Source organism: Elephantulus edwardii, unplaced genomic scaffold (assembly GCF_000299155.1).
Source record: "Elephantulus edwardii isolate Elephantulus edwardi_28Jun2011 unplaced genomic scaffold, EleEdw1.0 scaffold00141, whole genome shotgun sequence".
Taxonomy (NCBI): Eukaryota; Metazoa; Chordata; class Mammalia; order Macroscelidea; family Macroscelididae; genus Elephantulus; species Elephantulus edwardii.
In genome coordinates this window covers 6,615,770-6,642,507 of record NW_006399891.1, presented here as the reverse complement: position 1 = coordinate 6,642,507, position 26,738 = coordinate 6,615,770, and the positions used below count along the sequence as shown (strand labels likewise).

Genomic DNA, 26,738 nt, shown 5'->3' with positions numbered 1-26,738 from the left:
CCCCCCCATTTGCTCCTCTCCTTGAAAAGCAAAAGCAAAACTCCCTCATTGGTACACAATCCCCCCCCCACCCCCACCCCCGCTTGGTCTTCTTGTGCTTCCTTTTGAAACATTCTGTTCCGCTATTGTACTTCAGCATTCCTTCCCCTCATTTTGGCTTCCTTTTGATACACTGGAAGTTTCAGAGTTGTTCTGATATCCATCTGGCGCATTTCTTTCCCCCCAGTCTTTATAATGACTTTGTGCTTTCTTTGTGAATTATGTCCTTGATATCATTCTACAACTCTTCTAGTCTTGGGTCATTTGAAGAACAAATTCAAGACTTGAGCAGCAACACTGAAGCGTTCTGTGGGCAAAATAATGACTGATGCTGCTGCTGCTGCTGCTGTTGTTATTGGGTGCCATCAAGTCAAGCATCACTCATAGAGACCTTATACACAACAAATCTGAACCCTGTGCTATCTATCCTGTGTCATCCTCATCATTCTCTAACATACTTGAGTCCATTGCTCCAGCCACTGTGTCAATCCATTTCACTGAGGGCCTTCATTCCTTCTGCTGACCTTCAACCTTTCCAAAAATGGTGTCCTTTTCCAAGGAATAGCCCCTCCTAACAACATGCCCAAAGCATGTCAGGTGAAGCTTTGTCATCTTTGCCTTTAAGGAGAACTCTAAGTTGTACTTTCTCCAAAACATGTTTGTCCAGTACTGCATGGTGCCACTGTTGTAAAACAGTGGGCAGAGGGGAGACTGAGAAAGATGGGTTCAATAATGTGTACTGCATTGAAACAGATGAGGGAGAAAACTGTTTGAGAGGGATATGTGACTAGGTATTTTTGTCATGACAAGAGTCCAGAACGAAGGTTGCATAGTGGAGCGGACCTGGGGGGAGGGATTGTAAAACAATGAAAGAATTTTTCTTTTACTTTTCCAAGAGGGTAGTGTACTAGGGGAGAGGGTTGGGAGGGGAGAAGAGTGCAACAATGAATGAATGGAAATCCAAAGTCTCTGTAAATTTTCATTGACATTAATAATTTTTTTAAAAAAACAATACATGTTTACCCATGAGAATGTTCAGTACTGTTCTCCAATACCTAACGCAAAAGCATCAATTCTTCTATCATCCTTACTCATTGTCCAGCTCTCAGATGCATACCAAGTTATTGAAAAGAACATGGCCTAAACCAGGCACACTTTAGTTTTTAAACTGACATCATTGGTCCTTAGTACTTTGGAGAGATCTTAAGAATAGACTTTCCCAATGATTCTTGATTTCTTGTTGACTGTGGATCCAAGTAAGATGAAATAAGTGACAATTTCAATCTTTTCCCCTCTATAGTGATGTTGCCAATTGACACAGTAGATAGGATTTTTGTTAGCATGTTGAGATATAATCTATATTGAAGGCTGTACTCTTTGACATTCTGCAGTGTTTCAAGTTCTTCTCACTTTCAACAAGCAATGTTGTATAACACAAATTGATGATGAGCCTTTCTCTGATCCTAATGCTACATACTTCTTCATAAAGTGCAGCTTCTCAAATTATTTTCTCAGCATAAAGATTCAATAGATATAGAGAAAAGATACAGCCCTGATATATATCTTTCTTGATTTTAAATCATGTAGTGGAAGGGTGGAGGGACAGCATAGGAGAGAACGACCCCAGAGATGATTGATACAGTAACTGGAACTATGTGGGTTGGTGTGTCAGAATTATTGAGATTGGCTCAGGACAGGGCAGGGTTCAGAGCTGCTGTGCATAGGGTCACTATGGGTTACAGGCAACTAGACAGCACATAATAACAATTGTACTGTTGTTGTAGGTTGTGTTCTGTAATCTGCAGATATGTAGTTCTGTGAGATCTTGTTGGTTGATTGTATTGCTGAGATCCTCTCTATCTTTGCTGATTTTCTTTCTAGTTGTTCTGTCTTTAATTGAAAGTTGTATGATAAGGTCTTCTACCATTACTGTGAAGTTTTCTATTTTTTATTTTTGTTAATGTTTGCTTCATGTATTTTAAGTAAGCTTTCATTTTATTATTCTCTTACTGAATTAACCCTTTCTTTAATAATTCTTTAAAGCCCCACTTTGGTGGCCTAATTGTGAGAAGCAGTGCTGCAATTCTGAAGGTACATGGTTCTAATTCACCAGCTGCTTTGTGGGCAGTCTTCTCCTGTGAGATTAACTGCCTCTGAAAACCCACTGGAGAGTCAGTTACAGGTTGGTTCTGACTCAATGGTACACAACAACAACATGTCCCTGATATTGATTTTTGCCATTAGGTCTATCTTACTAGAAATTAATATTGTCATTTCTGTGCTATTTTTGGTTATTATTAGCTTAAAAGATTTCCCCTATCTTCTGATATTTATTCTATTTTTATCTTTGTGTCTAAGATAAGTTTGTTTTAGGAAACACATTGATGAATCCTGGTTTTTAAATGCATTCTGCCTCTCTCTCCTTACTTGTGCATTTAAAACATTTACATTTAATGTAATTAGTGATGAGTGTGAATGAACTGCTTTCTTTTTTGTGGGTTTATCTTTTTAAAAAAATTGTAATGTTGATGATTTTTCTGTGGCATATATATTTTTTTTCTGGGTTGAATCACTTTCTTTACCAATTTTTCTTTTCCTTTTCTTCATTGTTGTTGATTTTGTGTTTATTAAACTCTTTTAATTTTCTTCTTTTGATTAAAAGTTTACTAACTTTCTTTATCATTAATCTTGTCTATTGACTGGGAGAGATCAATGCTTGTTCTATTCCCAAGAAAAGTGATCCAACAGAATGTGGAAATTATTTAACAATATTATTAATATCACATGCAAGCAATATACTGCACGGTAACATTCAAAACCAGCCAGAACAGTGCATATACACATAATTGCCAGATGTTTGAGCTGGATTTAGTAGAGGCCTTAGCACCAGAAATATCCTTGCTGATGTCAGATGGATTCTGGCTGAAAGCAAAGAAAACCAGAAGAATGTCTATTTGTGCTTAGTTGATTATGCAAAGGCATTTGACGTGTATTATAACAAATTAGGACTGCTATTGAGAAGAATGGGATTTTCAAAATACTTTATTAACATCATGCAATACCTAGACCTAGACCAAGAAGCTGTTGCGTCAACAGAACAAGGAAGTACTGTTGTTGTATTGTACCCTACTCTTTTTATTATGAATCCGGCCCTATCTTGAGCAAATTTCACTGTCTCTGACACACCTACCCCATTGCCACAGTCACTGTGTCAGTCATCTCATCCAGGGTCTTCCTCTCCTGTGTTGACCCAAGGTGATTTAAAACAGGAAATGGTGTGTGTCAGGGCTGTATCCTTTCTCCATATCTATTTCAGCTATATGCTAAGAAAATTATTCAAAGAAATGAACTCTATGAAGAAAAATGTGACATCAATAACCTGCATTACACAGATGACAAAACTTTGCTTTGCTGAAAGTGAAGAGGTCTTGAAGCATTTTCTACAGAAGGTTAAACACTGCAGCCTTCAATATGGATTGCATCTTAACATCAAGGACACAAAAATTCTTGCCACTAGACTGATAGACAATATCATAATGGGCAGAGAAAGGACTGAGACTGTCAATGACTTCATCTTACTTGGATCCACAATCAATACATTTGGTACCAACAGTCAGGCGATCAAGAGACATAGTGTACTGGGAAAGTCTATTGTCAGGGACCTCTCCAGTTTATTGAGGAAAAATGATGTCAGTTTGAGGATAAAATTGTGCCTGATCAGTCACTAGCTATTCATTTGAGAGCTGGACAATGAATAAGAAAGACAAAAGAATTGGTGCTTTTGAACTGTAGGGCTGGAAAAGTGTTGAAGTTCCTATGGACTGACAACAGAATAAAAAAGTCTTGGAGAAGGTGCAGCCAGAATGCTCCTTAGATGCAAAGATGATGAACCTTGGTCTCACGTCCTTTGGACTTGTTACTAGGAGAGGTTATTCCTTGGAGAGGGACATCATGCTTGGGAAGGTGAAGGGGTAGCAAAAGAGAGGAAGACCCTCCACCAGTTGGGTTGACATGGTGACTGTGGCAACGGGCTTGAGTGTGTCAGAGATTGTGATAAAGGCATAGGATAGGACAGTGTTCAGATCGGTTGCTCACAGGATTGCTATGAGCCATATTTGACTTGATAGCACCTCACATCAACAACATGATTTAATTATTTGAGCTTTCTCCTTGAGTAAAAATATTTTATTAATTCTAAGATGTATCATCCCTCCTCACCCCATATACTCTAAAGTCTCAAATTTCTCAAGGTCTTGATCATCAATGACTTGTCACAGATTGTCAATTCTCCATCCCACCTTCTTAAAGTTTCTTAAAATAATGGTATGTTTCATAGTGATGTTTCCTTGGACTAAAGTAAGTTCAGTGCACACAGTGGTCCAGATAAAAGAAATTTGACATTTCCCAGTTGAAAAATTGCTGGGAACAATATTTGGTGTCTTATATTTCAGCATGAATGTCACAACCTCAAACATAGTTAGAAAACGGTAATGTGAGATAAGCTCTGGCTCTGATTCTGCCCCTCACCAACTGAGTGGATTGTGAGGAAATTGGTTTAACCTGGTTTCCTTCTCTGTCAACTGATAATGTGATCTGACAACCTCTCATTCCTCTATCCAAAAATGGAAGACCATTTTTAAGCTTGCACATTGAATTTCCCTGTGGAAATTCCACACCGAGCCTGCATCCTAACCCCTCCCTCAAATCCAGAGGTTTTCTGCAGGCTGATGACTCACTTTCTCTGTTCTGAATCCAGAAACTTGCCCTGCTTCCCAAATAGGAAACACAATTTATTCACCACGTTAGTAACTGTTTGGGAAAGGATAATTATTCAGTCTGGGCAATTTGGAAATGTCTTCAGTAAGTGGCAAATTCCTACTGTCTTATGTTGAACTAAGTTATCTATCATAAATTCAAAAGATCAAAGATTCACTTCAGAGACCTCATGATTGATAGTCTGCCCATTGATTCCATTCTCTGGGTGCCTCTTTCCATGACACCAACACATTTGGTTGAAAAAGCTTTGTTCTCATTGATGTTACTGATAGAGCAAACTATGGTTGTCAACCAAAGAATAATGAGGGTCATCTGGTAACTTCTAGGAACTGGGAGAGGCTCTCTTCTTGCCAAGTTAGATCTCATAGCCTTTCCCAATGGGACTGGATTCCTCTCAAGGCAGTAGAAGTTCTCACACGTGACTGGTCTCAGTGGACTGTGCTCAGTTTTGGTGATTCACCGAGTACTCAATGTCTTTCTCCATGCTGCACATTCCCAAGCTCTCATGTACTTCATCATACATTCATTCACATTCCTGAGCCTCAGACGCCTCCCAGGCTTTGCTGTCCCTGCTCTACCACTCTTCACAGACCTTGCATCAGAATCCCGGCTTCAGTCTCCAGATTCACAAGGAGCTTTTCTCTTTCCTTTGCTTGGCAACCTTGTGGATGGTCTGCTCGGCTTTATGCTTGTCCTGGCCTTTATGCCCAAACTACTTCTTTGCGTCCATGGTTTTCTTGAATTATGAGCTCATTTGTGTATGAGCATTATCCATTATAAGCTTTTTACCAGCTTTTCCCTGAATTCTTCTGTTTTACTGACCTCTTCTCCTAGAAGCTGTGCAAGCTGAATGTGACCTTGTGCCACATTGTCTGCTCACTGCTTGAAAGCTTCATGGGGCCACTGCAGAGTGTCAGAAGTGTCCCTTCAACAGTGAGTCCTTCCCAGCTGGCACAGGGCAGTTGGGGCTTTTAGAGTCAGTGCTACAGGGGGGACGACCCAGGAAATTTGTCTCTATAATTCATTTTTCTCTTCTCGTCATGTTCTGTAATTGTTGTAGACAGATGGATGCTTCTGATTCTCTGTTTTAAGCCCTATAGGATTGTTTTTCTTTTTCAATATAAAAAATATTTTAATTGTTTTTCATTGTTGCACATTTTCTTCCCCCTCTTCTCCCCACAATGCATCCCTTGTTCCAGATTGTTGTCAGATGTATAATGCCTAATCATAAATTCTTTTCAGACAGTTCTTCCCTTATTTGATCTAATGCAGTTTCATAATCTATCCACTCTTTTTCCATTCTCTCCCCAATCCTCCCATGTCTGTCCTGTTTTATAACAGTAGAGTTATGCAGTATTTGTCCTTTTGTGACTGAGATATTTCACTCAGCATAATGGCCTTCAGGCTCCCTCATGCTGTGTAATGTTTTACCAGTTTATTGTTTTTCAATGCTGCATAAAATTTAATTGTGTAAATGTACCATAGTTTTTCTATCCATTCATTTGCTGATACGCACTTGGTTGCTTCCATCTCTTTGCTATTGTGAATAATGTAGCAAAAAATATGGTGTGTATACATCTGTTCGAGTCATGGCTCTGATTTCTTAAGGATTTATTCCCAGTAGTAGAATCGCTGGGTCAAACGGTATTTCTTTTCCAATTTTTTTAAAAAGTGTCAGGCCTCCTGCTGTAGTGGCTGCACATTTTACATTCCCACCAGCAGGTAATAAGAGCTCCAGTCTCTCCACTACCTCACCAGCGTCTGTTGTTCGCTGTCCTGTTGAACTTGCCTATTGTTCCTGGGTGTGAGATGGTATCTCATAATTGTTTTGAAGATTTTCTTTTTGAGAATTCTCTTATAGCTTGGTCTCTAGGTGATGTTGTCTCAATATAGAAAAATAGGCCCTTGGAAAATGTTTACCTTACCAATTAATCCAAGCTCCAGCCACAGAGAATAGTTGTTGCTGTGCACTGTAGAGTCGGAACTGACTCATAGCTGACCCTCTGGTGGGTTTTCAGAGGCAGTTAATCACATGAGAGGAGATAGCCCTTCCTTTTCCTGCAGAGCAGCTAGTGGATTCGAACAACTTGTCTTTGGGATTGCAGCACAGCTTCTTCTTTTTTTTAATTGAAATTTCAATGGAAGTTTACAGAGACTTTGGATTTCCATTCATACATTGTTGCACATTTTCCTCCCTGCCCACTCCTGCCCCTTTAGCTTTTCTCTTTGAAAAGAAAAAAACATTGTTTCATTGTTAAATAATACCTTCCCCCCCACACTCCGCACCCACCCAGTCCACTTTAGTATGCAATTTTTATCCTGTATCTTCTTGTCACTAGGACCTGGACTCCAGAGCTCACCTCAAATATAGGGCTAACAATTTGCTTTTGAAAAGTGACCACTAACAATAACTCTTCACCCAAAGCAGTCACCTCTTGGCAGCAACTTAAGTTTTTAGACTCTGAGTCAGAGCATGGTTGCCATGCAACAAGCAGAAGCCTAGGGTCAAGTGAGAATAAGTAAAGACACATGGTTCCAGGGTATCTTTCTGTCTTGTTGGCAGCCTGGCAAGCTTTCCCATCCTGCTTCATCTAATAATAAAGGCTGCGCTGCAGGCCCATGATCCCCTCAGCACCAATCCAAGCTCTTCTACAGGACTGATCAGATGACAATGAGACAACCAATACAGCAGTTCCTGGGACTTACATAACTCAGGAACTCAGGTGTTGGGCATTCAAGACCCACACTTACTTATCTGGGCTTCCATCTGTAAATTAGATGTAAGTACAGGTGGATTATATCAGATTTACCACACATACACACAAGTATACACTTACACATGGCACTTTCAAAGAAGATTGCATTTTTACAAGTGTACTCATTTTCTTTTAGAGCGCAAAGAATACAAGAATGTTTTCTGTGGGAAAAAAGAAATTTGATCCCAGGGCAGCTGGGGCCTCTTGGATATTGTCACCACCTCTTCCCTCGACCCTTCTCACATCACCCCTGTGCAAAAGGTCATTTAGCAGTCATGGGTTCTCTAGATTCTAATGCACTGTCAGAGTGGAGAATTGCAGCGACACCACCAGGCACTCTATCTTCTCAGGCAAATAAATGCCCCTCAGGCAAGTGCAATGAGGAGGAGCTCTGCTGGATAATTATAGAAAACCTTGGACATTAAGTTGATGACTAGACTCAATTGTCAAGATAGGTCATTCTTCATTCTCCTTTTCTAATAAAATTTCAGCCAGGTAATTCCAATGTCTAAATTATAAGAATTTGGAAAGAAAACATCAAATCCTGTAGAAATCTTAGAATGTAAGTTTTATGAGAGTGGAGTTTTGTTTTGTTCATAGTCATATGCCCAGCACTTAAATAAGGACTGACACACTCAATAATATGTGCTGACATTCTAATGTCTATATGAATGAGTGTAATTCTGTTTGCAAATAGAGTTCTCTTTGTTATTTTGACAAGCTCAGATCTGTTGTTTATTTGGTCACTTTGAATTGTGATTGACTTGATGGTACCTAACAACAAGTAAGGTTAAGGTAGGTTCTAAATCTAATAACGCCTCAATTTTAAAAAAGAGCGTGTTATACAGACACTCACATGCAGGAGAAGACAGACATTGTGTGAGGGTCATTGACAAACCAAGGAGCGACAGAATACTCAGGACTGCTTACAAGGAAGGAATCAAGGACAGTGGAGACCCTAATCTATACATTTAGGCTCCAGAATGGTGAGCAAAGAAATGTCATTTTCTTGAAAACCACCCACTTGGGGTGTTTCTGTTACAGTTGTTGTTGTTAGGTGTCCTTGAGTCGACTATGACTCACGGCGACACTAAGAACAATAGATTGAAGCTATACCCCATCCTGCACCATCTTCACTACCTCTCGCCTGCTCAGGGCCCTTCTTGTAGTCACTGTGTCAATCTATCTTGTTGAAGATCTTTCTCTCTTTCAAGAACCCCTTTACTTTACCAGCCCGAAGTTCTTTTCCAAAGATCAGGCCCACTTGAAGATATATTCCGAGTATGTAAGACAGTTTTAACATCCTTTCCTCTAAGGAGAACTCTGGCTGCACTTCCTCTACGATAAATTTCTTTGTTCTTTTGACTGTACGTGTGGTATTCAATATTCTTTCCAACACCACAATTGAAAGCATTTGTTCTTCAGTCTTCTTTGTTTATTGCCCAACTTTCAGATGCATATAGAACAATGGAAAATACCATGGCTTGGGTCATGTGTACCTTAGTTTCTAAACTGATATCCTTGCTATTCAGTCCTCTAAAGATGTCCTTAACAGAGGATTTGCCCAAAGCTTCATGTTTTTTGATCTCTTGCCTGCTGTTACCATAGGTACTGATTGTGAAAACAAAGACAACCAGATAGTGTCCCCAAGAATGTGTGTGTGTATACGTGTGTAGAAAATCTCATTTTAGCCTTACCACACTATGAGGTAGATATTTTCTCTGTGTGTCTCCTGGGTGCTGGTACTCTAGGTCCAAAGGATGGGTTGCACTCCTGTCTCCTCTTGTTGGTAGTGGTCCTTTACCCTTGGGGATGACTCATTTTAAGTAGGGTGGCAAACTGAGAATTCCCTTATTAGGACTCCATACACTCTTATGGATGACCCCACCTATGCAAGGTTCCATGAACCTCATTTGTATTATTATCAAACTATCCAGCCCCTTGGTGTGTTATAAGCATCTTATTGTCATAGTAGCACTCAATAGTGGCTAAAATGACCATATAAAAGCTATCCATTATACTGAGCAGCATTACAGATAACTAAGACACACACCAAGTCAAATCCACCCTCTGAAGGATTGATTCTACACTTCCTAATAACATGTGTCCTCAGAATGGACAAAGCACAAAATAGTGAAGCAATTTTTAGGACATAAGGTTTGGAATCATAGAGGACTGGGTTTGACATCTGAAAATATATCTTCGATCTATTTACTGTTCCTGTGCTGAGAAACTCCTGCACACAGGAGACATTTGTAACACAAATGATAGTACAAGACAGTGAGAAGTAGTGGCAGCAGAGGGGAAAGATCCAGGAGACTAGCAGATGACGCGGTGGGCTTCTGGACACAAGAGCAAGAAAGGCAAGTGCTTTGAGCAAGGGGCTTGGTGGTGGTGTGGCGTGCCTCTGAGCACTTGTTGGTGCTAGGTTTGCAGACATACCACAGAGCTGGAGAGTGGAGCACCTTCGGCCTGAGGATTACTGGTGGAGGCCACCAACTGCTCCATGGGACAAGAATGGACAATCTCCTCCTGTAAGATTAACTGTTTCCGAAAACCCACCGGAGGGTCAGCTATGGGTCTGTTCTGACTATGGTACCCAACAACAAGGCTGCCTCTGAGATCTTAATTAGTGTTTGTAAAAGACATAAGAACAATGTGGGGAGAGCAAGTCTGACTTGTACTAATACCACAAAGGGGAATTGTCCCCATCAACAACATCCATAGTATAAAGCTGATCCCTATAAGGTCAGACGTGGTCCGCCCCCTCAGCTTCCACCAATTACTGGGTCTGAAATTCATTGCAAATGAGCACACAGACTTTATAGAATCTCTTCTTACTCACAGTTGTAGGGTTTACTGGGGAAACAGATTGTGGGAGAGGAGCAAAAGCAAAGGCTATTACCCAGTGAAAGTCCAGACTCAATACATAGTGGTCCCAAGTCAGGTGAACAGCAAGGCCTAGTCCCTTAAGTAGCTCAGACATCTTCTCAGTCAACATCAAGACACAGTGTCTCCAATAATCCAGGCAGCTTCTCAGTCAACAGCAAGATACCGCTGGCACAGGAACTTCTCACCCTGAAGGACATGCCTTCGAGGCTTCTTCTTTGCTAGTGTTGAGGTTCCATCTCAAGGATGCTGCTCTGGCCCATCAGGCTACTCCTTGCCACAGTCTCCATACAGTCTGGTTAGCTCTCTCTCTTATGCTGGTCTTACAGCTGTAAATAATATAGAAGATGCTGATCAATGGAGAACCATTTGCCCATAAGCTGAGGCAGCTTGAGACCATGTCCTAAGGGAGCTAAGGATGGCAAGTGAAACCTCAAAGATTCATTTTCCTTACCTGTTCCCACCTGGCCAGGTCTAAGGCAGTGGATGGGGACGGGGGAACCCCAACACCATGATGGTGCTAAAGAGCTTTGTAACACTTTTCTAAGTGGAGGACTAGATCACTTGCAGTGACACGCGAGTCTTGTCAATGAATAGAAGCGAAAGAAATGCAGTGGTGAAGACACAGGCTTAGCTTTGGACATGTTCCATTGGCACCCACTGACCTAAACCACAGAGGTTAGGGATAGGAGAGAGAGAAGGAGCTGGCTGGTCTGAAATGCAGTGAGACATGTGGGCCAATAAATGACAATCATGATAAATGGACAAAAGATTAACATTGTCAAGGATATAATTTTACTTGGATCCACAATCAACAATCATGGAAGTAGCAGTCAATAAATCAAAGTATGTCCAACCACAATAGAATTGATTAAGAAATTATGGTACATTCATACAATGGAATACTACACAACACGCAGGAGCAATGATTTTGTAAAGTACTACCTAGCTTGGAAGGAATTGAAGAGATTATGCTGAGTGAACTCAGTCCTGTTGTTGTTGTTGTTTAATGCCGTGGAGTTGTAGACGACTCATAGCGACCCTATGAACTAACAGCCTGAGCACTGTTCGTACATAGAGTTTCCGGAGGCAAGCCATTTCGGAAGTGGATGCTGCTCCTGCTTCCAGGCTTGATTTAGTTGGGAAGCTCCAGCCAACACTGTCCACCATGGGTGCCCATTACCACAATTGGCACATCACTGTCACAGTCTTCGGCATCACAGCAACCATGAGTTACCTCTGTACAGCAACACATAGACCAGTGCTATACCACCTAGAAGAATGTTTGACAGGAAGACAATTTGAACCTGGCCGAGGGCCACAGATGAAAATCACCCACCTTCGCCTTGGTAGCACAGCTTCCTTTTCACTAGGCCAACATAGCTCTCTCTTGGTTGTCATCATTGTTATTGCTGTTTAATGCCGTCGAGTTGTAGACGACTGATAGCGACCCTTTGAACGAACAGCCTGAGCACTGTTTGTACGTAGAGTTTCCGGAGGCAAGCCATTTTGGAAGTGGATGCCGCTCCTGCTTCCAGGCTTGATTTAGTTGGGAAACTCCAGCCAACACTGTCCACCATGGGTGCCCATTACCACGATTGGCACATCACTGTCACAGTCTTCACCATCACAGCAACCACAAGTTACCTCTGTACAGCAACACACAGACAAGTGCTATACCACCTAGAAGAATGTTTGACAGGAAGACAATTTGAACCTGGCCCGAGGTCCACAGGCCCAAGGGATCTTTGGGCTTAAGGCCACCTCCTGGTTCAAACCCTAGGCCCAGGCTGGCTAGCTTCACTCCAGTGACAGAGCAAACCTGCACGTCAAACACATTCCCAGAAAAGCAGTTGACTCCAAAAGCTTGCCACGATTCCTGCACTCCCACCACCATGCTCCTTCCTTCTGGCAAGGAGAGCTTCCCAAGAGCCTGGGAGCCTGGGAGGAGCCAGCCAAAACCAGGAACAACATAGCTGCTTCTCAGTCCTAGGAAGACAAATATTTTAGAAAACCATTATTGTAGAATGAGTATGAGGATCCTAGGGGAGGGGAGGGTGGAAGCAGAGGGATGAGGATGTGGGGGAGGGGGATTAATCATATGGTTGTATAATTTAATAGAGGGGTGAGGGAAATAGGAAGAATCTGGTCTGGAAAACAATGTATATGAATTTTGTAAATAAACTAGTATAATAAAAAAACAAAATAACTGAAAAAGATAAATCAAACTATGTGATTACAGTAGGCAAATACTACTTTTAAGTGTCAAAAAGAAAAATGTCACTCTTAGAATTAATAAAACCATAGTACTTTTATCGGTGAAAACTACAATGTGAGAGCTAGACAGTTAAAAAGGACAAATGAATAATTAATGTCTTTGAAATATGGTGTTGGTAAAAAATATTAATATATTATTGGTTTGCTTCTTTGGAGAAACTAGACCTAGACATTTGGTACAAAGAATGGTTCTGTTGCTGTTATGTGCTTTCAAGTCAGAATGGAGTCATAGCTTACCTTTCAGAGAAACAAAATTGTAAGAATGGGGTTTAGATATTTAAAAGAACTTTATTTCAAGGAAATGGCTCACATACTTGTAGAGTCAAGTCCCAGTCTATCGAGAGACATCTAGGCATCTGGGGAGGCAGAGTCCAGATCAGAAAAGGACAAACATTGCATAAGAAGACCAGGATAAAAAGCTAAGGAGAGATTCACACACAAATAGAATCATTTCTGGATGGTTACCATGAATGGAAAGGGAGGGAGGGTAGTGAAAGGAAAGAAAGATATAATAGACACTTATTAAATAGGATGAAGGGGAAAGCCATATATATTAAGCATTGATGAGTCGTAATTATATTCATTAATTGCAGCTGATGTTATAAAAAGTATATATAAATGCTTGGATTTAAAAAATCAATATTATTTATAAACTTTCACTCAAATCACAGTGTTGTTGTTATGGGCAATCAAGTTACCTGCGACTCATTACGACCCTATGTACAACAGCTCTGAAACCTACTTTAACCAGAGCCTACCTTACTGTCTCTGACACACCTACTCCCAATACTCCAGTCACTGAATTAATCCTTCTCATTGAGGGTCTTTCTCTCTTGAGCTGTTTCCACCCTCTCAAGAATGATGTCCCTCTTCAAGGACTGGTCCCTCCTTGCAACATGCCCAAAGTATGTCAGCTTCAGAATCCCTGCCTCCAAGGAAGAGCTGGTTTCACCCTCTCCAGAAAGATCCTGTTTGTTTTCTGCGTAGTCCATGGTATAAGCAATACTCTTCTCTGCACCACAACTCAAAGGAATCAATTATCTTTTTATCATCCCTAGTTACTGTCCAGATTTCTGATGCTTAGCAGGTAGTTGTAAAGACTATGGTCTGGATCAGGCACACCTTAGTCTCTAGACTGATATTGTTGCTCTTCAGTACTCTGGAGATATCCCTGACAGCATACTTTCCAATAAAATTCATCATTTGATTTCCTGGGTGCTAGTACCAAGAGTGTTGACTGTGGAACCAAGCAAACTAAAGCTGTTAACAACCTCAATCTCTTCACCCCATCGGTGAGAATCTTTGTTTCTGGATGTTGAGCTTCAATCCATATTGAAGGCTGCAGTCCTTGACTTTCTTCAGGTCCTCCTCAGTTTGAGCAAGCAAGATTGTGTCATCTGCATAATGCAGGTTGCTGGTTAGTGTTTCTCCAGTCCTGATGCTATATTCCTCCTCATCCCTGGTGTACATCCTTCCCAATATTAAACCATGCAGTGTTTTCTTGCTCTGTTCTGATGACTGCCTCCTGGTCCAAGTAGAGGTTTTGCATAAGCACAATCAAGAGTTCTGGGATTCCCATTCTTCTCCGAGTTAGCCACAATTTGTTGTGATCTACACAGTCAAATGCCTTTACATAGCCAAATCACAATAAAAGGGAGGGGGAAGTCAAATCATAATAAAAGGGGGAAAATTCAATATGCTGGCTGCACATTCTTAACCACCTGTAAACTATAATTATCAGTTAAGTATGAGCCAGATTTCTGGTCCCAAATTTTTCATATATAGAATTTCTAGTATTCCATCAATACCTAAGGCATTGTTTTTTTGCAAATTTCTTCAAAGCAGAACGGACATCCTCCATCAACACCACAAGCTCTTGATTATATGCTGTTTCATTAAATTGCCAGCCAATTCTTTTTGGTATAGTTCCCCTGTGGACTCCATCTTCTTTTGATGTTTCCTGGGTCATTCAATATTCTGCCTTCAGCATCCTTAAGTATTGCAACTCGAAGCTTAAATTTGTTCTTCAGTTCCTTTAGCTTAAGAAATGTGAGTTCATCCCTTTTGATTTTCCAATTCCAGCTCCTCATACATTTCATTATAATACTCTGCTTTGTCTTCTCATGGAGTCTTTTGAAATGTTCTGTTCATCTCCTAAACTCTTTGATCTCTTCCCTTTGCTTTGGTTTCTCAGAGTCTCTTTTGACATTCATCTTGGTCTTTTCTTTTTCCTTTCTCTTTGCAGTGACATTTTGCATTCTTCATGAATGATATTCTTAATATCCTCCCACAGCTCATGTGTTCTTCACTCATTAGTGAAGATTATAACAAGAAATCTGGAGGAGAACTACCTGACCGACTGATTGGAAGAGGTCTGTATTTGTTCCCATTCAAAAAAAAAAAGTGACCAAACAGTGTGGAAATTATTGAATAATTTCACTCTTATCACACACAAGCAAGATCTTGCAGAAGATTATAAAAAAATTGACTGGAACAGTATATCAGCAGACTACTGCCAGATGTCCAGGCTGGCCTTAGAAGAGGCTGCGGCACTAGGGACATCATAGCCAATGTTAATAGATCTTAGCTGAAAGCTGAGAGCACCAGAGGGACGTCTATCTGTGTTTCATTGACTAAGCAAAGGCATTTGACTGTGTGAATCACAACAAATTTTGGCTAACCTTGAGAAAAAAGGGAATTCCAGAACTCTTAATTGTGCTCATGCGAAACCTATACTTGGACCAGGCAATAGTTAGAACAGAGCAAAGAAACACTGCATGGTTCAGCATCAGGAAAGGTGTGTGTCATGGATGCATCTTATCTCCATACCTTTTCAATCTATATGCAGAACCGATCATTCAGGAGGCTGGACTCCTTGAGGTGAAATGTGGCATCAGGATTGGAGGAAGACTCATCAACAATCTGCATTGTGCAGATGACACAACCTTGCTTGCTCAAACTGAAGAGGACAGGAGCCATTTTCTGTAGAAGGTCAAGGACTGTAGTCTTCAACATGGATTGAAGCTCAGCATCAAGAAACAGATTCTCACCACTGGGCCAATCAACAGTTTCATGATGGACAGAGAAGAAACTAAGGTTGTTGATAGCTTAGTTCCACAATCTATACTCTTAGCACCAGTAGTTAGGAAATCAAAAGATGAAAATCACTGGGAAAGTACGCTGCCAGGGACCTCTCTAGGGTACTGAAGAGCAATGATGTCAGTCTGGAGACTAAGGTGTGCCTGATCCAGGCCATGGTCTTTGCAATTACTTGTTGTGTATCCAAGAGCTGGACAATAACTCAGAATGATAGAAGAAGGACCTGGAGAAGACTGTTGAACATACTATTGACTGCCAGGAGAACAAACAGGTCTGTCCCCAAGAGGGTGAAACCAGACGGCTCCCTGGAGGCAAGAATTTTGAAGCTCCTTCTCACATACTTTGGGCATGAGGCCAAGAGGGACATCATGGTTGGTAGAGTGGATGGACAGCACTGGAAAAGACGACTCTGGATGAGATGGATTCCTCCAGTGACTAGGTTAATGGGGGCAAGTGTGCCAGAGACAATGAGGTTTGGCTCATGAAAGACCAGGTTGATAGCTGTTTTTCATAGGGTTGCTATGAGTAGCAGGAGACTCCATGGCACATAACAACAGAATTTCCGTAGCCGCGTAGATGGGAATTGCTGATGTTTCTGAGAAAAGGGGTCTTGGTTTCGCAGTCACCACGTTGCTAAATTATTAAGTTCCGTGCTTTGCACGGACAAAGCGTTTTATTATAGTTAAATGGCACAGAAGGTGCAAGGTAGGGAAATTCTTCCTGCGCTCGTTTCTGCCCACCTGTATTAAAAGACCTGGGAACTAGTGCAAAAATGAATGAATGGAAACCCAAAATCTCTGTAAATGTTTATGAAAATTAATAAAATATAATTCTAGAAAAAAAAATAATTTAAAAAAAAATACCTGGGAACTAGAGCCCAGAAGGTGCGCCTGCGGTCAGTGGCCACCAGGGGTCGTCGCACCTTCCCGCGGGACAGCGGGAGGGCGGAGCAACAATAGCACCGCAGATCAGGAGCAGGATGTGGAAGATCGGGTGCCGCGCGGCCGCCAGCTTCCTTCCTCGGGCGGTGGCCCCACGCCCAGTCCAGACCAGCGCTCGGACCGCCTGGCCAGCGAAGAACGTTTTGCTCTGCGGCCGCCAAAGGCTGTGCACGAATACTGCCACGGTCTGCCCTTCACACCGACTTGTAAGTACCAGCACCGCCCCGGCCGCGCGGGCCGTCCGCCGGCGGTGGGAGGTACCGCGCACGCTCCGCGGACGCGCGCCGCACACGCTCACCACGTTCCTGCTCCGGGCCTGAGCCGGGGGCGCGCCGGGCACGCTCTCCGTGTTTGGGCCCTGGGCCTGAGCCGGGGGCGCGCCGCGCACGCTCACCACGTTCCTGCTCCGGGCCTGAGCCGGGGGCGCGCCGCGCACGCTCACCACATACCTGCTCTGGGCCTGAGCCGGGGGCGCGCCGCGCACGCTCTTCGTGTTCGGGCTCCGGGCCTGGGTGCACGGGGGGCCTTCATGGAGGCGGGTCCGGGCCGCGCTCTCCTCTGGGGAGTGCTGGTCAGGGCGGGGGCTTCCCTGGAAGCAGCCTGGTCACCTCGCTACTCCCGCCCTTCCCCTTATCTTTTTCTCCCGTTCGCGTTTTCCCTCGGTTTCATCCTTCCGATAACCCGATGTTACCGTGTGGACGTCCGTAAGCTTGTCATTCCTATTTCATTTACTTCTTGGTATTATGTGTCGTCGAGTCAGAACCGACTCATCTAGCTGACCCTCCAGCGAGTTTTCAGAGGCAGTGAATCGCTTGGGAATTGGTTGCCCATCTTTTCTCCTGTGGAACAGCTGGTGGATTTGAACCATATGCTTTTCGGTTGGTATCGCAGCCCCTTACCACTAGGCCACCAGTGTCTAAGGAGCCCTTTTTGAATCCACTTTGAATTTCTGAAGTTCAAAAGCTGGATTCAGAAGAAGCCAGTGGCACAAGGGCTGGCATTGCTGATGTTAGATGAATCTCGACTGAAAGCAGAGAATACTGGAAAGGTGTATGTTTGTGCTTTATTGATTATGTAAAGGCATTTGAATGTGTGAATCATAACAAATTGTGACAAATATTGACAAGAATGGGAATCCCAGAGCACTTAATTGTGCCCATGAAACCTAAATATCAACCAAAAAGGAGTTGTCTGAACAAGGGAACACTGCCGGGTTTAAAATTAGGAACAATGTATCCTTCTCCATATCCAATCTGGTTAGGACACATTGTTCTTAGGATCCCTATTAGTTATATTTGACTCAGTGGCATCTAACAACATTTAATCTGTATGCTGAACAAATCATTTGGGAAACTGGACTACATGAAAAAGACTGTGGCATCAGGACTGGAGGAAAACTCATCAACAATCTGCAACCTTGCCTGATGAAAATGAAAAAGGCTTAAAGCACCTGCTGCAGAAGATCAAAGACGACTACAGTCTTCAATATGGGTTATATCACAACATCAGGAAGTCAAAACTCACCACTGGACCATGGCAATAACATGATAGAGAAAAGATTGAAATTGTGAACAATTTTGTTTTACGTGGATCCACAGTATCCATGGTACTAGCAGTCAAGAAAAGTGATGTTGTGTTGGGAAATTTTGCTGTCAAGGGCCTCTTGAAAGTTCTTAAGAGCAAGGATGCCAATTTAAAGACTTAGGGCTACCTGATATAAACTGTGATGACTTGAATCAGAATTTCCCATCAAGAACAATCCTCAATTAGATAGCATTTAAGAAAAAAAATAAAGCACAAACTGTATAAAGGTATCAGATAGACTAAGAGACTATGAGGACATGAGGGGCCAGGGCTCTGGAGGACGAAAACTCCTGAGATGGGTTCAACATCCTCAAATACGTCCCCTCAGTATTTTGGACCTGGTTTGATCCCCAAACATATGATTATTTTCTTTGTAGCATAGACTGTGGAGCCAAACAACTTGGGTTCAAGTCCCAGCTTGGCTCCTTATTATCTGTGAGACTTTGGGTAAGTTACATACCCTCTCTTTGCCTCAGTTTGCTCATCTATAAGATCCAAGTGATGAAAGTGCTTGCCTTACAGGGTTGTTAGGACTTAATTAGTCCATTAGTATGAGAATTAAGAACAGTAACAAGCACATTGAACACCCTACAATGTACTGTAGCCAGGGCTAAGGTTATTGCAGCTATTCTCTCCAGTTTCCTTCCAATCCCAGCTTTTTTTCTTTTTTCAATTGTTGAAAAATATGTACAACAAAAGTATACACCAGTATGACATTTCTGCATGCATGATTTAGTGACAGATTGTGTTCTTCAAGTTGTACAACCATTCTCCTCCTCCTCTTCGGAATTAACCTTCCCTTATGAACATAAACTCCCTGCCTTCTAAGTTTCCTGACCAACCTTTCAAGAAGCTGATGTCTGCTGGATCCCAGATAGGTAGCTCTTTAAAAGAGCGACAGGCTGAAGGCCGATAATCTTTATTAATTAGGATTTCAGGGGATCTTTTTGGTTTAAGATTATCTGAAAGCAATCATTTTAAGGGTTCACCAGGCTTCAGTGATTCCATTAAGTCTGGATTCCATTAGAATTTGAAATCCTATTCTCTATTTCTCCCTCTCTTGGTCAAGATTCTTCTATAGATAGTCAGCCAACTCTTTTAAACATACTGTCTTACTCCCCAACCTCCATTTCCTCCTGATACTCACTTCTCATCATCTATTTTTTTTTTTCTTTTTTGAGTTTGCCAAGTGTTCTGATGGGTCTAGAACTGTAACTAACGTGACAACTGGCATGAACTTTAGAAAAGGCAAATCTTCTCACCAGCTTCATGAAACCCTTTGGTGTCTTCCCAGGATGAAATCCTTTCCCAAGTCCCTGTAACTATCCCCTCAACTCACCAACCCCTCTAGTCATCTGCAGCCATCATCACTTCTATTTCCCCACCCTGGCTGTACTACTGTTTGTTCCTTCTGTGGACTCTTTGTTCTTCTGCCCTGGGCTAGATCCTCATGCTGGGACTTCCACCTCTGCTTGCAAATGACAGTCATCCAGTTATTTTGTTGGTCTCTCTAGCTGGTTAGTTTGGTTCCAACAGCAAAGCTGGCAGCATTCAACTTAGACCCATCTCTACAGGGCCAGGCACTGGGCTTTTAGCGGGTTGTTGTTGTTGTTGTTGTTGTTGTTGTTGTTATGTGCCGTCGAGTCATTTGCGACTCATAGAGACCCTATGTACAGCAGCCCTAAACTCTGCTCTATCCTGTGCCAATCGCATGGCCTCTGACACACCCATCCCAATTAACCCAGTCACTGAATCAATCCACCTCATAGAGGGTCTTCCCCTCCTGCACTGTCCCTCCACCTTACCAAGCATGATGTCTCTGTCTAAGGACTTGTCTCTCCTTACAACATGTCCAAAGTATGTCAGACAAAGCCCCAGAATTCTTGCCTCCAAGGAGTGGCCTGGTTTAACCTTCTCCAGGATGAATCTGTTTGTTTTCTTGGCAGTCCATGGTACATTCAATACTTTTCTCCAGCACCACAGCTCAAAGGCATCAATTCTCCTTCTATCTTCCCTAGTCATTGTCCAACTCTCTGATGTATAACAAGTGATTGTATCAGGTGCACCTTAGTCTCCAGAGAGACACCGTTGCTCTTGAGTACTTTAGAGAGGTCCCTAACAGCAGACTTTCCCATCGTGATATGTTTTTTTATTTCCTGCCTCCTGGTGCCAAGAGTGTTGACCGTGGAGATTGATTTTAGCAGGTACATTTTTGAAAACCCAAGAGGTTACATTGCCTCTTGTAGAACATGTAGTAAGAGCCTCATACAGCAGTCAAATCTTCACATTTGGATTTTACTGGACCTCTTCATGCTATTTTTATGCTTTTTAAAGGAAAATTCTAGGAGCATACAAGTACTTTCCTGATCAGATGCTTCCCATGAGCCTACTACTGTGCTGAGCACATAGAGAGATTGAACTCCAGAGATTCAAGTTTGTCAAAGCTGTGTATTCTGAGTGCACCTTGGTGACCAGGAATCAGAAGACAGGTGGCCGTTGATGGCTTCAGGGGCAGCAGTCGTAATACCCGAGTGGAGGCAGCAGAGCCCTGTGGCTAACCCCCACATAACCTGAACAGTGGAGCAGCATGCTCATAGAATTCCTGTGAAGGTGGAAGGGTTACTCGGTCTGGACCACTAGCCATGCATGGCTGCAGAGTGCTGGAAGCGTAAGGGGTGCAACTGACGACCTGGGTTTTATCATGTTGTTAATTTAATAAATTCCAGTAGCTATATGTGGCTCATAGCATACTTGACGGCATAGGCTTAGCAAGAGACAAGCAGAATTAAAAGTGATGCATTTGGGAGTGGGGGATTGGGAGCTCTGGTGGCCTAGTGGTTAAAAGCTACACAGCAACCCTAAAGGAGAAGGGGAGGGGAAGAGTAATCCTAAACAACATTCCTGAAAAGCATTCAGAGGCCTGATCTTATATGTAAATATGTCCTAATGGATTGTAATATACTGAAAAGTACCAATGTTCTTGATTTTTGGCTTTTAGAATTTGAACCTCTACTGCTCCAAACAGATTCTGAATGTCAAAAAGCAGACTGTCCATTTGGTGAATGTGAGGAAAACAGGAACTTTGGGTGATCCAAGGTAAGATAAGAACACTTTCCACATCAACATCTCTTCCTGTTTCTTTCTCTCTCCATACCCTGCTTATGCACACAGATACACTCTGCTCTCTCTATAGTTTTAACTTTTTTCCTCATTTAATGAAGTCTGAATTTTTGAAATGGATAGTTGGTTGGACCTGTTCATGCCTCTTCACCAGTAGCTGGGCCATCACCAGCCCTGGTATTTCTGGTGTTAGTGATTTGAGCTCTGTGTTTTACATCCAGATTAATAAATCCTTTACTGGGCAGCCCATGAAGGGCCGCTTGGGCCAGGGAACCCCGAATCTTTAGTCTCTCAGAGAAAACAGCCAGGGTTATAAGCATATAGTTGGGAACTTCTTTCCACAGTTGGTCATATGTGATTTTGTTTAAAAAGACCAGGTTAAGGGAGCTCTGGTGGCCTAGTGGCAAGACGCTGCGGTTCAAATCCACCAGATGCTCTGCTGGAGAAGGAGGGGGCAATCTCCTCCTGTACCAGTCAGATCTGATTTGATGGTACATGTGAAAAAAAAATAATAAAGTAAAAAAAAAATTTTTTTTTTTAAAAAAAAGACCAGGTTATTGAGCTTGCCCTGACCTTTGACTTTGGATGACTTTTTCTTGGCCTTTCCTCCATCTGTTCAGCGAGTCTTTGTCCTTCTTGGCCTACTTTCCGGTGTCATTCTTTTTCTTGTCCTTTTTGGGCAACATGGCGAATCTTGGAGAAGAGCTACCACAAATGCAGACTTGTTAAGATTCCAAACAAAAAGAAATCTCATTTTTTTAGCACAGATTTGAAAAAAGACCTTCCCTTCCAGGACCTGTCTTCTAATTTAGCAACAGTAAATATTTTTCTTTGTCACTAGCTGCATTGTTATTGTTGTGTGTCGTCAACTTGGAATTGGCTTGTAGCTGACCCTCCGAGGGGATTTTAGAGACTATAAATCACATGAGAAATCCGTCTTTCTCCCATGGAGCTGTTGATGGATTCAAAGCGCTTGTCTTCGGGTTAGCAGCTCAGCTCCTTACCACCAAGCCACCAGAGCTCTCCTCCTACCTACACGTCATTGTTGTGTGTCATTGAGTCAGACTGACCCTCCAGCAGATTTTCAGAGGTCGTAAATTGCATGGGAAGAAAATGCCATCCTTCTGTGGAGTGGCTGGTGAATTAACCAAGTGATTTCAGGATTTCAATGCAATTTTTTACCAATAGGCCACCAGACCTCGCTTGGCACAATGTTTTTAATAAAATATTATTAAATTACATGGATCTGCCATCATAAATTATGGTAAAATAAAGGGAGCTCTGGTAAAGTCGGCGCTCATTTATTTTATCTATCCCAGAGAGTTGTACATTTAGATAATTTCTAAAGTTTTGTTATTATTTTCTTAGGTATCCTAGTAGCTGTAGGATTAGTTGTTTTTGTTTATTAATGAGAAGTCTGTGACTCGTAATGACCATACCAAATGGATTGAAATGTTGCCTAATTTTGCTCCATCCCATCATCTGGTGGTAATCAGACCCTTCCTGGTCCATAGGGTTTTCAATGGCTCATTTTTGGAAGCAGATCACAGGCTTTTCTTCCTAGTGTTAGTCTTGCAGCCCCATTGAAACCCTATTTAGCATCATGGGCCACCTGCCAGCCTCCACTGACACATGAGTGTTAGCTACACCTGAGGTTCACTGGCTGGGAATCAAAGCCAGGTCTCCTGCGTTGTTGTTGTTGTTAAGTGCCCTCAAGTCAACTATGACTCATTGAGGCCCCAGGTACAACCGATCTGCACCTGCCCTGTTCAGTGCCACCTTAATGTCACTGTGTCAGTCCATCTCACTGAGAGTCTTCCTGTCATGCTTGTCCTCTCTACCGTTCCCAGCATGATGTCTTTCTTCAAGGACTGATTCCTTCTGATAATGTGTCCAAAGGAGGTGAGATGAAGTTTCACTATCCTTGCCACCAAGGAGCACTCTGGTTGACCTTCCTTCAAGACTGACTTGCTTGTTTAGGCAGTCCAGGGTGTCAATGCTCTTAGCCGACACCACACCTTAAAGGCGTCGATTCTTCTTCTGTCATCTTTATTCATCATGCAGCTTTTAGTTGCATAGGAAGCAACTGAAAATACCATGGTTTGGACCCATTGCACCTTAGTCTTTAAACTGATATCATTGTTCTTTAGAACTTTAGAGAGATCCTTAATAGCAGATTTTCCCCATGCAACACAACTTTGGATTTCTTGACTGGTATTGCTTGAGGTTCCAAGTAAAATGAATTTATTGACAACTTTAATCTGTTCTTTATCTATCGTGATGTTGCTTATAAGTCCAGTGGTGAGGATTTTTGTTTTCTTGTTGTTGGGATGTAACTCCTATTGAAGCCTGTAGTCTTTGATCTTCTGCAGTAAGTGCTTCAAGTCTTCACTTTCTGCAAGCAAGACTGTGGCATCTTTATAATGCAGATTGTTGATGAGTTTTTCTCTAATCCTGATGTTACATTGTTCTTCATATAGTCTAGCTTCCCAAATGATCTGCTCAGCATACAGATTTAATAGATACAGAAAAAGTAGACAACCCTGGCACACACCCCTTTCTTGATTTTAAACAATGCAGTGCTCCCTTGCTCTGTTCAGACGGTAGTTTCTTGGTCTATGTATAGCTTCACATGAACACAATGCAGTGTTCTGGGATTCCCATTCTTCTCAATGTTAGCCATAATTTTCTTGCATAGAAGGTGAGAGTTTGACAACTGACCCACCAGTGCCTCATTTGGGAGTCAAGGTGGCTAAATTTCTGTAACAAATGGACCCACAGATGCAGTAGCTCAAATGAGTAGTAGTGTTCTTCAAATGAGGGTAGTGTTCTTCCCCTTCTCCAGACAGTCCTGGCTGAAGGCTCCTCCCTGAAGTGACTGAGGGAGCCAGACCTCTTCATGGTCTAGCTCACGTCACCTGTCAGTGCCTTGCTGCCCACTGCATGGTGGAGGCCAGACCATCCTGCCCACGTTCCATTCCACAGAGGACAATGGGAAACCCCACATGGTTTTATAAAGGCCAGTGCCACTTGCCCCTCATTTCTATTCCATTGGGAACAGTGTCACATGGTCTCAGTGGATGCAGGGAGGGATGGGAAATGGGGTCTAGTGTGTGCCCTGGAGAAGGGTAGCAGATTCCACTAGGAAGCTGTCAGGTTCCCCTAATATCTACCCCTCTGCACACTGCTGTCTGCAGGCACTCTCCCTTTGTGTACACACCCACAGGGGAGTTATACTGAGGCCGGGCAGCCACTGTGTCCACCTTGAGGTCATCTCTGAGGTCTAGGAACTGCTTACACACACACACACACACACACACACACACACACGAAGGATAACTGCAGTAGTAACTTCCCTCAGAACCTCAGAAGGAGGCAGCCCCTGGCCCCAGGTGGTGATGGAATTCTGGTGCGGGGAGGGCCTATCCACCAGCAGAGAAGGCTATTTCTCCAGGGACACTGGCTCTGTCCACAGGGGAGGCCAGGCTGGGAAGTCTGCCCTCCGTGGAGGTGAGCTGCTTTCACAACACACTTCCTGCTGATAAGAGTTTGCTGTTCCAAAGGTTGTTTTAGGCCAGGCTCATTTTTCTTTGTACCATCATCCCCTCAAAAACCTGGGCACATCTGACCTACTTGCTCCCTGTTACTCACTCTATGTGGCAGTGCCTGTATCCACATTTTTCACCTGGCCAGGAGCCTCAGACTCTCTTTGTTTAACTGCAGCCTAACCCTGCACTCTGCTGTGTCAGCCCAAGGGAGATTGGAGACCAGTCACAAGGTCAAGCCTGGCTAGTGGCCTAACGTAAAGGCTTTGTTGAAGGAGGTCCTGAGGAGTGCAAATGAAATGGTTCAGCACTCAGTTGCCATCTAAAAAGTTGGAGATTGTAATTCACCCACAGGTGCCTTGAAGAAAGGCCTGGCTGTCTCCGTCCAAGAAGCCTGCCCTTGAAACCCTAATGGAGCACAGTTTTTCTCACACACAGGGCTGCTATGAGCTAGAATCTTCTTTTATTATTATTATTATTATTATTTTTGTGTGTCTGTGTACCATCAGATCAGATCTGACTGGTACAGGAGGAGATTGTCCCTCCTTTCCCGGCAGAGCATCTGGTGGGTTTGAACCATGCACTTCTGGGATTGCAGTGCAGCTTCTTGCCACTAGGCCACCAGAGCTCCCCTGAGCTAGAATCTTCTTGACAGCAGCTGTTTTTCTTATTGTTCAACGCCTCTATCTTCCCTTTGACTTTTCCATCTTTCTAAGGCTTTGTAATTCCAGAACTCTCAGTTTCATTCCATTTACTTGCAAACAAGGGAGCTCTAGTGTCCTAGTGGTAAGGAGCTGCACTCCAAGCACAAAAGTACACAGTTCAAATCCACCAGATATTCTGCAGGAGAAAGATGGGCAATTCCCTCCCATGCATGTAGCCTCTGAGTACCCACCAGGGGTCAGCTGTGAGTTGTTTCTGACTTGATGGCCCGTAACAACAACTTGCAGGCATGCCAGTTACCTCCTTGTTCCCCATTTTCTCACAGTGTCTGCTTAAAGCAGCACGCTGAGCTACCAGCTCAGCAGCACACCATCTGCCTCCCAGGTCACCGCAGCAGATTTCTGGGGTGCTTTTCTGTGGGAGTCATGGGTTCATGAGCCCAAGCTTCCCAGCATGCTCTTTTTGTGTTTGCTTGCCCCTGCCACATGGCCTCTTAGTGCTACATGCTGCAAGTTTTAGGGTTTTGCTTTGGTGCTCCGCTTTATAGTAATTTGTTTAAGTTAGGCTAAGCGATTAACAAATTGACCCAACGAGTAGCAGGCAGAAAGTAGAAATGTATTGTCACTGACAGAGTCTTGGCAGATCTCCCCTAGGCTGGGATGCTGTAGGGAGGGAGGATCCTTTGACGTGTGGCCCCCCAGCCCCTCTGATCCTTCTTGTTATTAGTTGCCTGTGAGTGAGTTGGCTCCGTCTCATCAACTCTTCAAGACCCACCTGACAACAGACTGAAATGTTGCTGGTCCTGCACTCTCTTTGTGATTGTTGGTGTACTTAAGTTTGCTGTTGCAACTACACTGGATTCTTTTGTGCCTTCTAACTGAGGGCGATGTTTTCCAGGACCATATTGGATGGTATTTTTATGGCTCGCAGGGTTTTTGGACGTAACGTACCAGGTCTTTTTCTTCCTTAGTCTGTCTCAGTCTGAAAGCTCCCCTGAAACCTGTTTCCCATGAGTGGTGCTGCTGGTATTTGAATTGCCTCTGGCATAG

The 26,738-nt window shown here is 42.9% G+C and overlaps 2 protein-coding genes across 2 annotated transcripts in view; one reads left to right on the top strand and one right to left on the bottom strand.

Annotated features, from left to right (window-relative positions):
- Window positions 1-21,005, bottom strand: part of LOC102858263 — a 22,226-nt gene extending 1,221 nt beyond the window's left edge. Inside the window, exons 1-3 of the mRNA XM_006894427.1 lie at window positions 20,985-21,005; window positions 16,759-17,366; window positions 16,700-16,706 (exon numbers count right to left, since the gene is read on the bottom strand). Of these exons, the coding sequence (XP_006894489.1) occupies window positions 16,700-16,706; window positions 16,759-17,366; window positions 20,985-21,005 (636 nt within the window). The remainder of the gene's footprint in view (window positions 1-16,699; window positions 16,707-16,758; window positions 17,367-20,984) is intronic.
- Window positions 21,004-26,738, top strand: part of LOC102857856 (frataxin, mitochondrial-like) — a 29,703-nt gene continuing 23,968 nt past the window's right edge. The window contains exons 1-2 of the mRNA XM_006894426.1: window positions 21,004-21,018; window positions 21,360-21,457. Of these exons, the coding sequence (XP_006894488.1) occupies window positions 21,004-21,018; window positions 21,360-21,457 (113 nt within the window). The remainder of the gene's footprint in view (window positions 21,019-21,359; window positions 21,458-26,738) is intronic.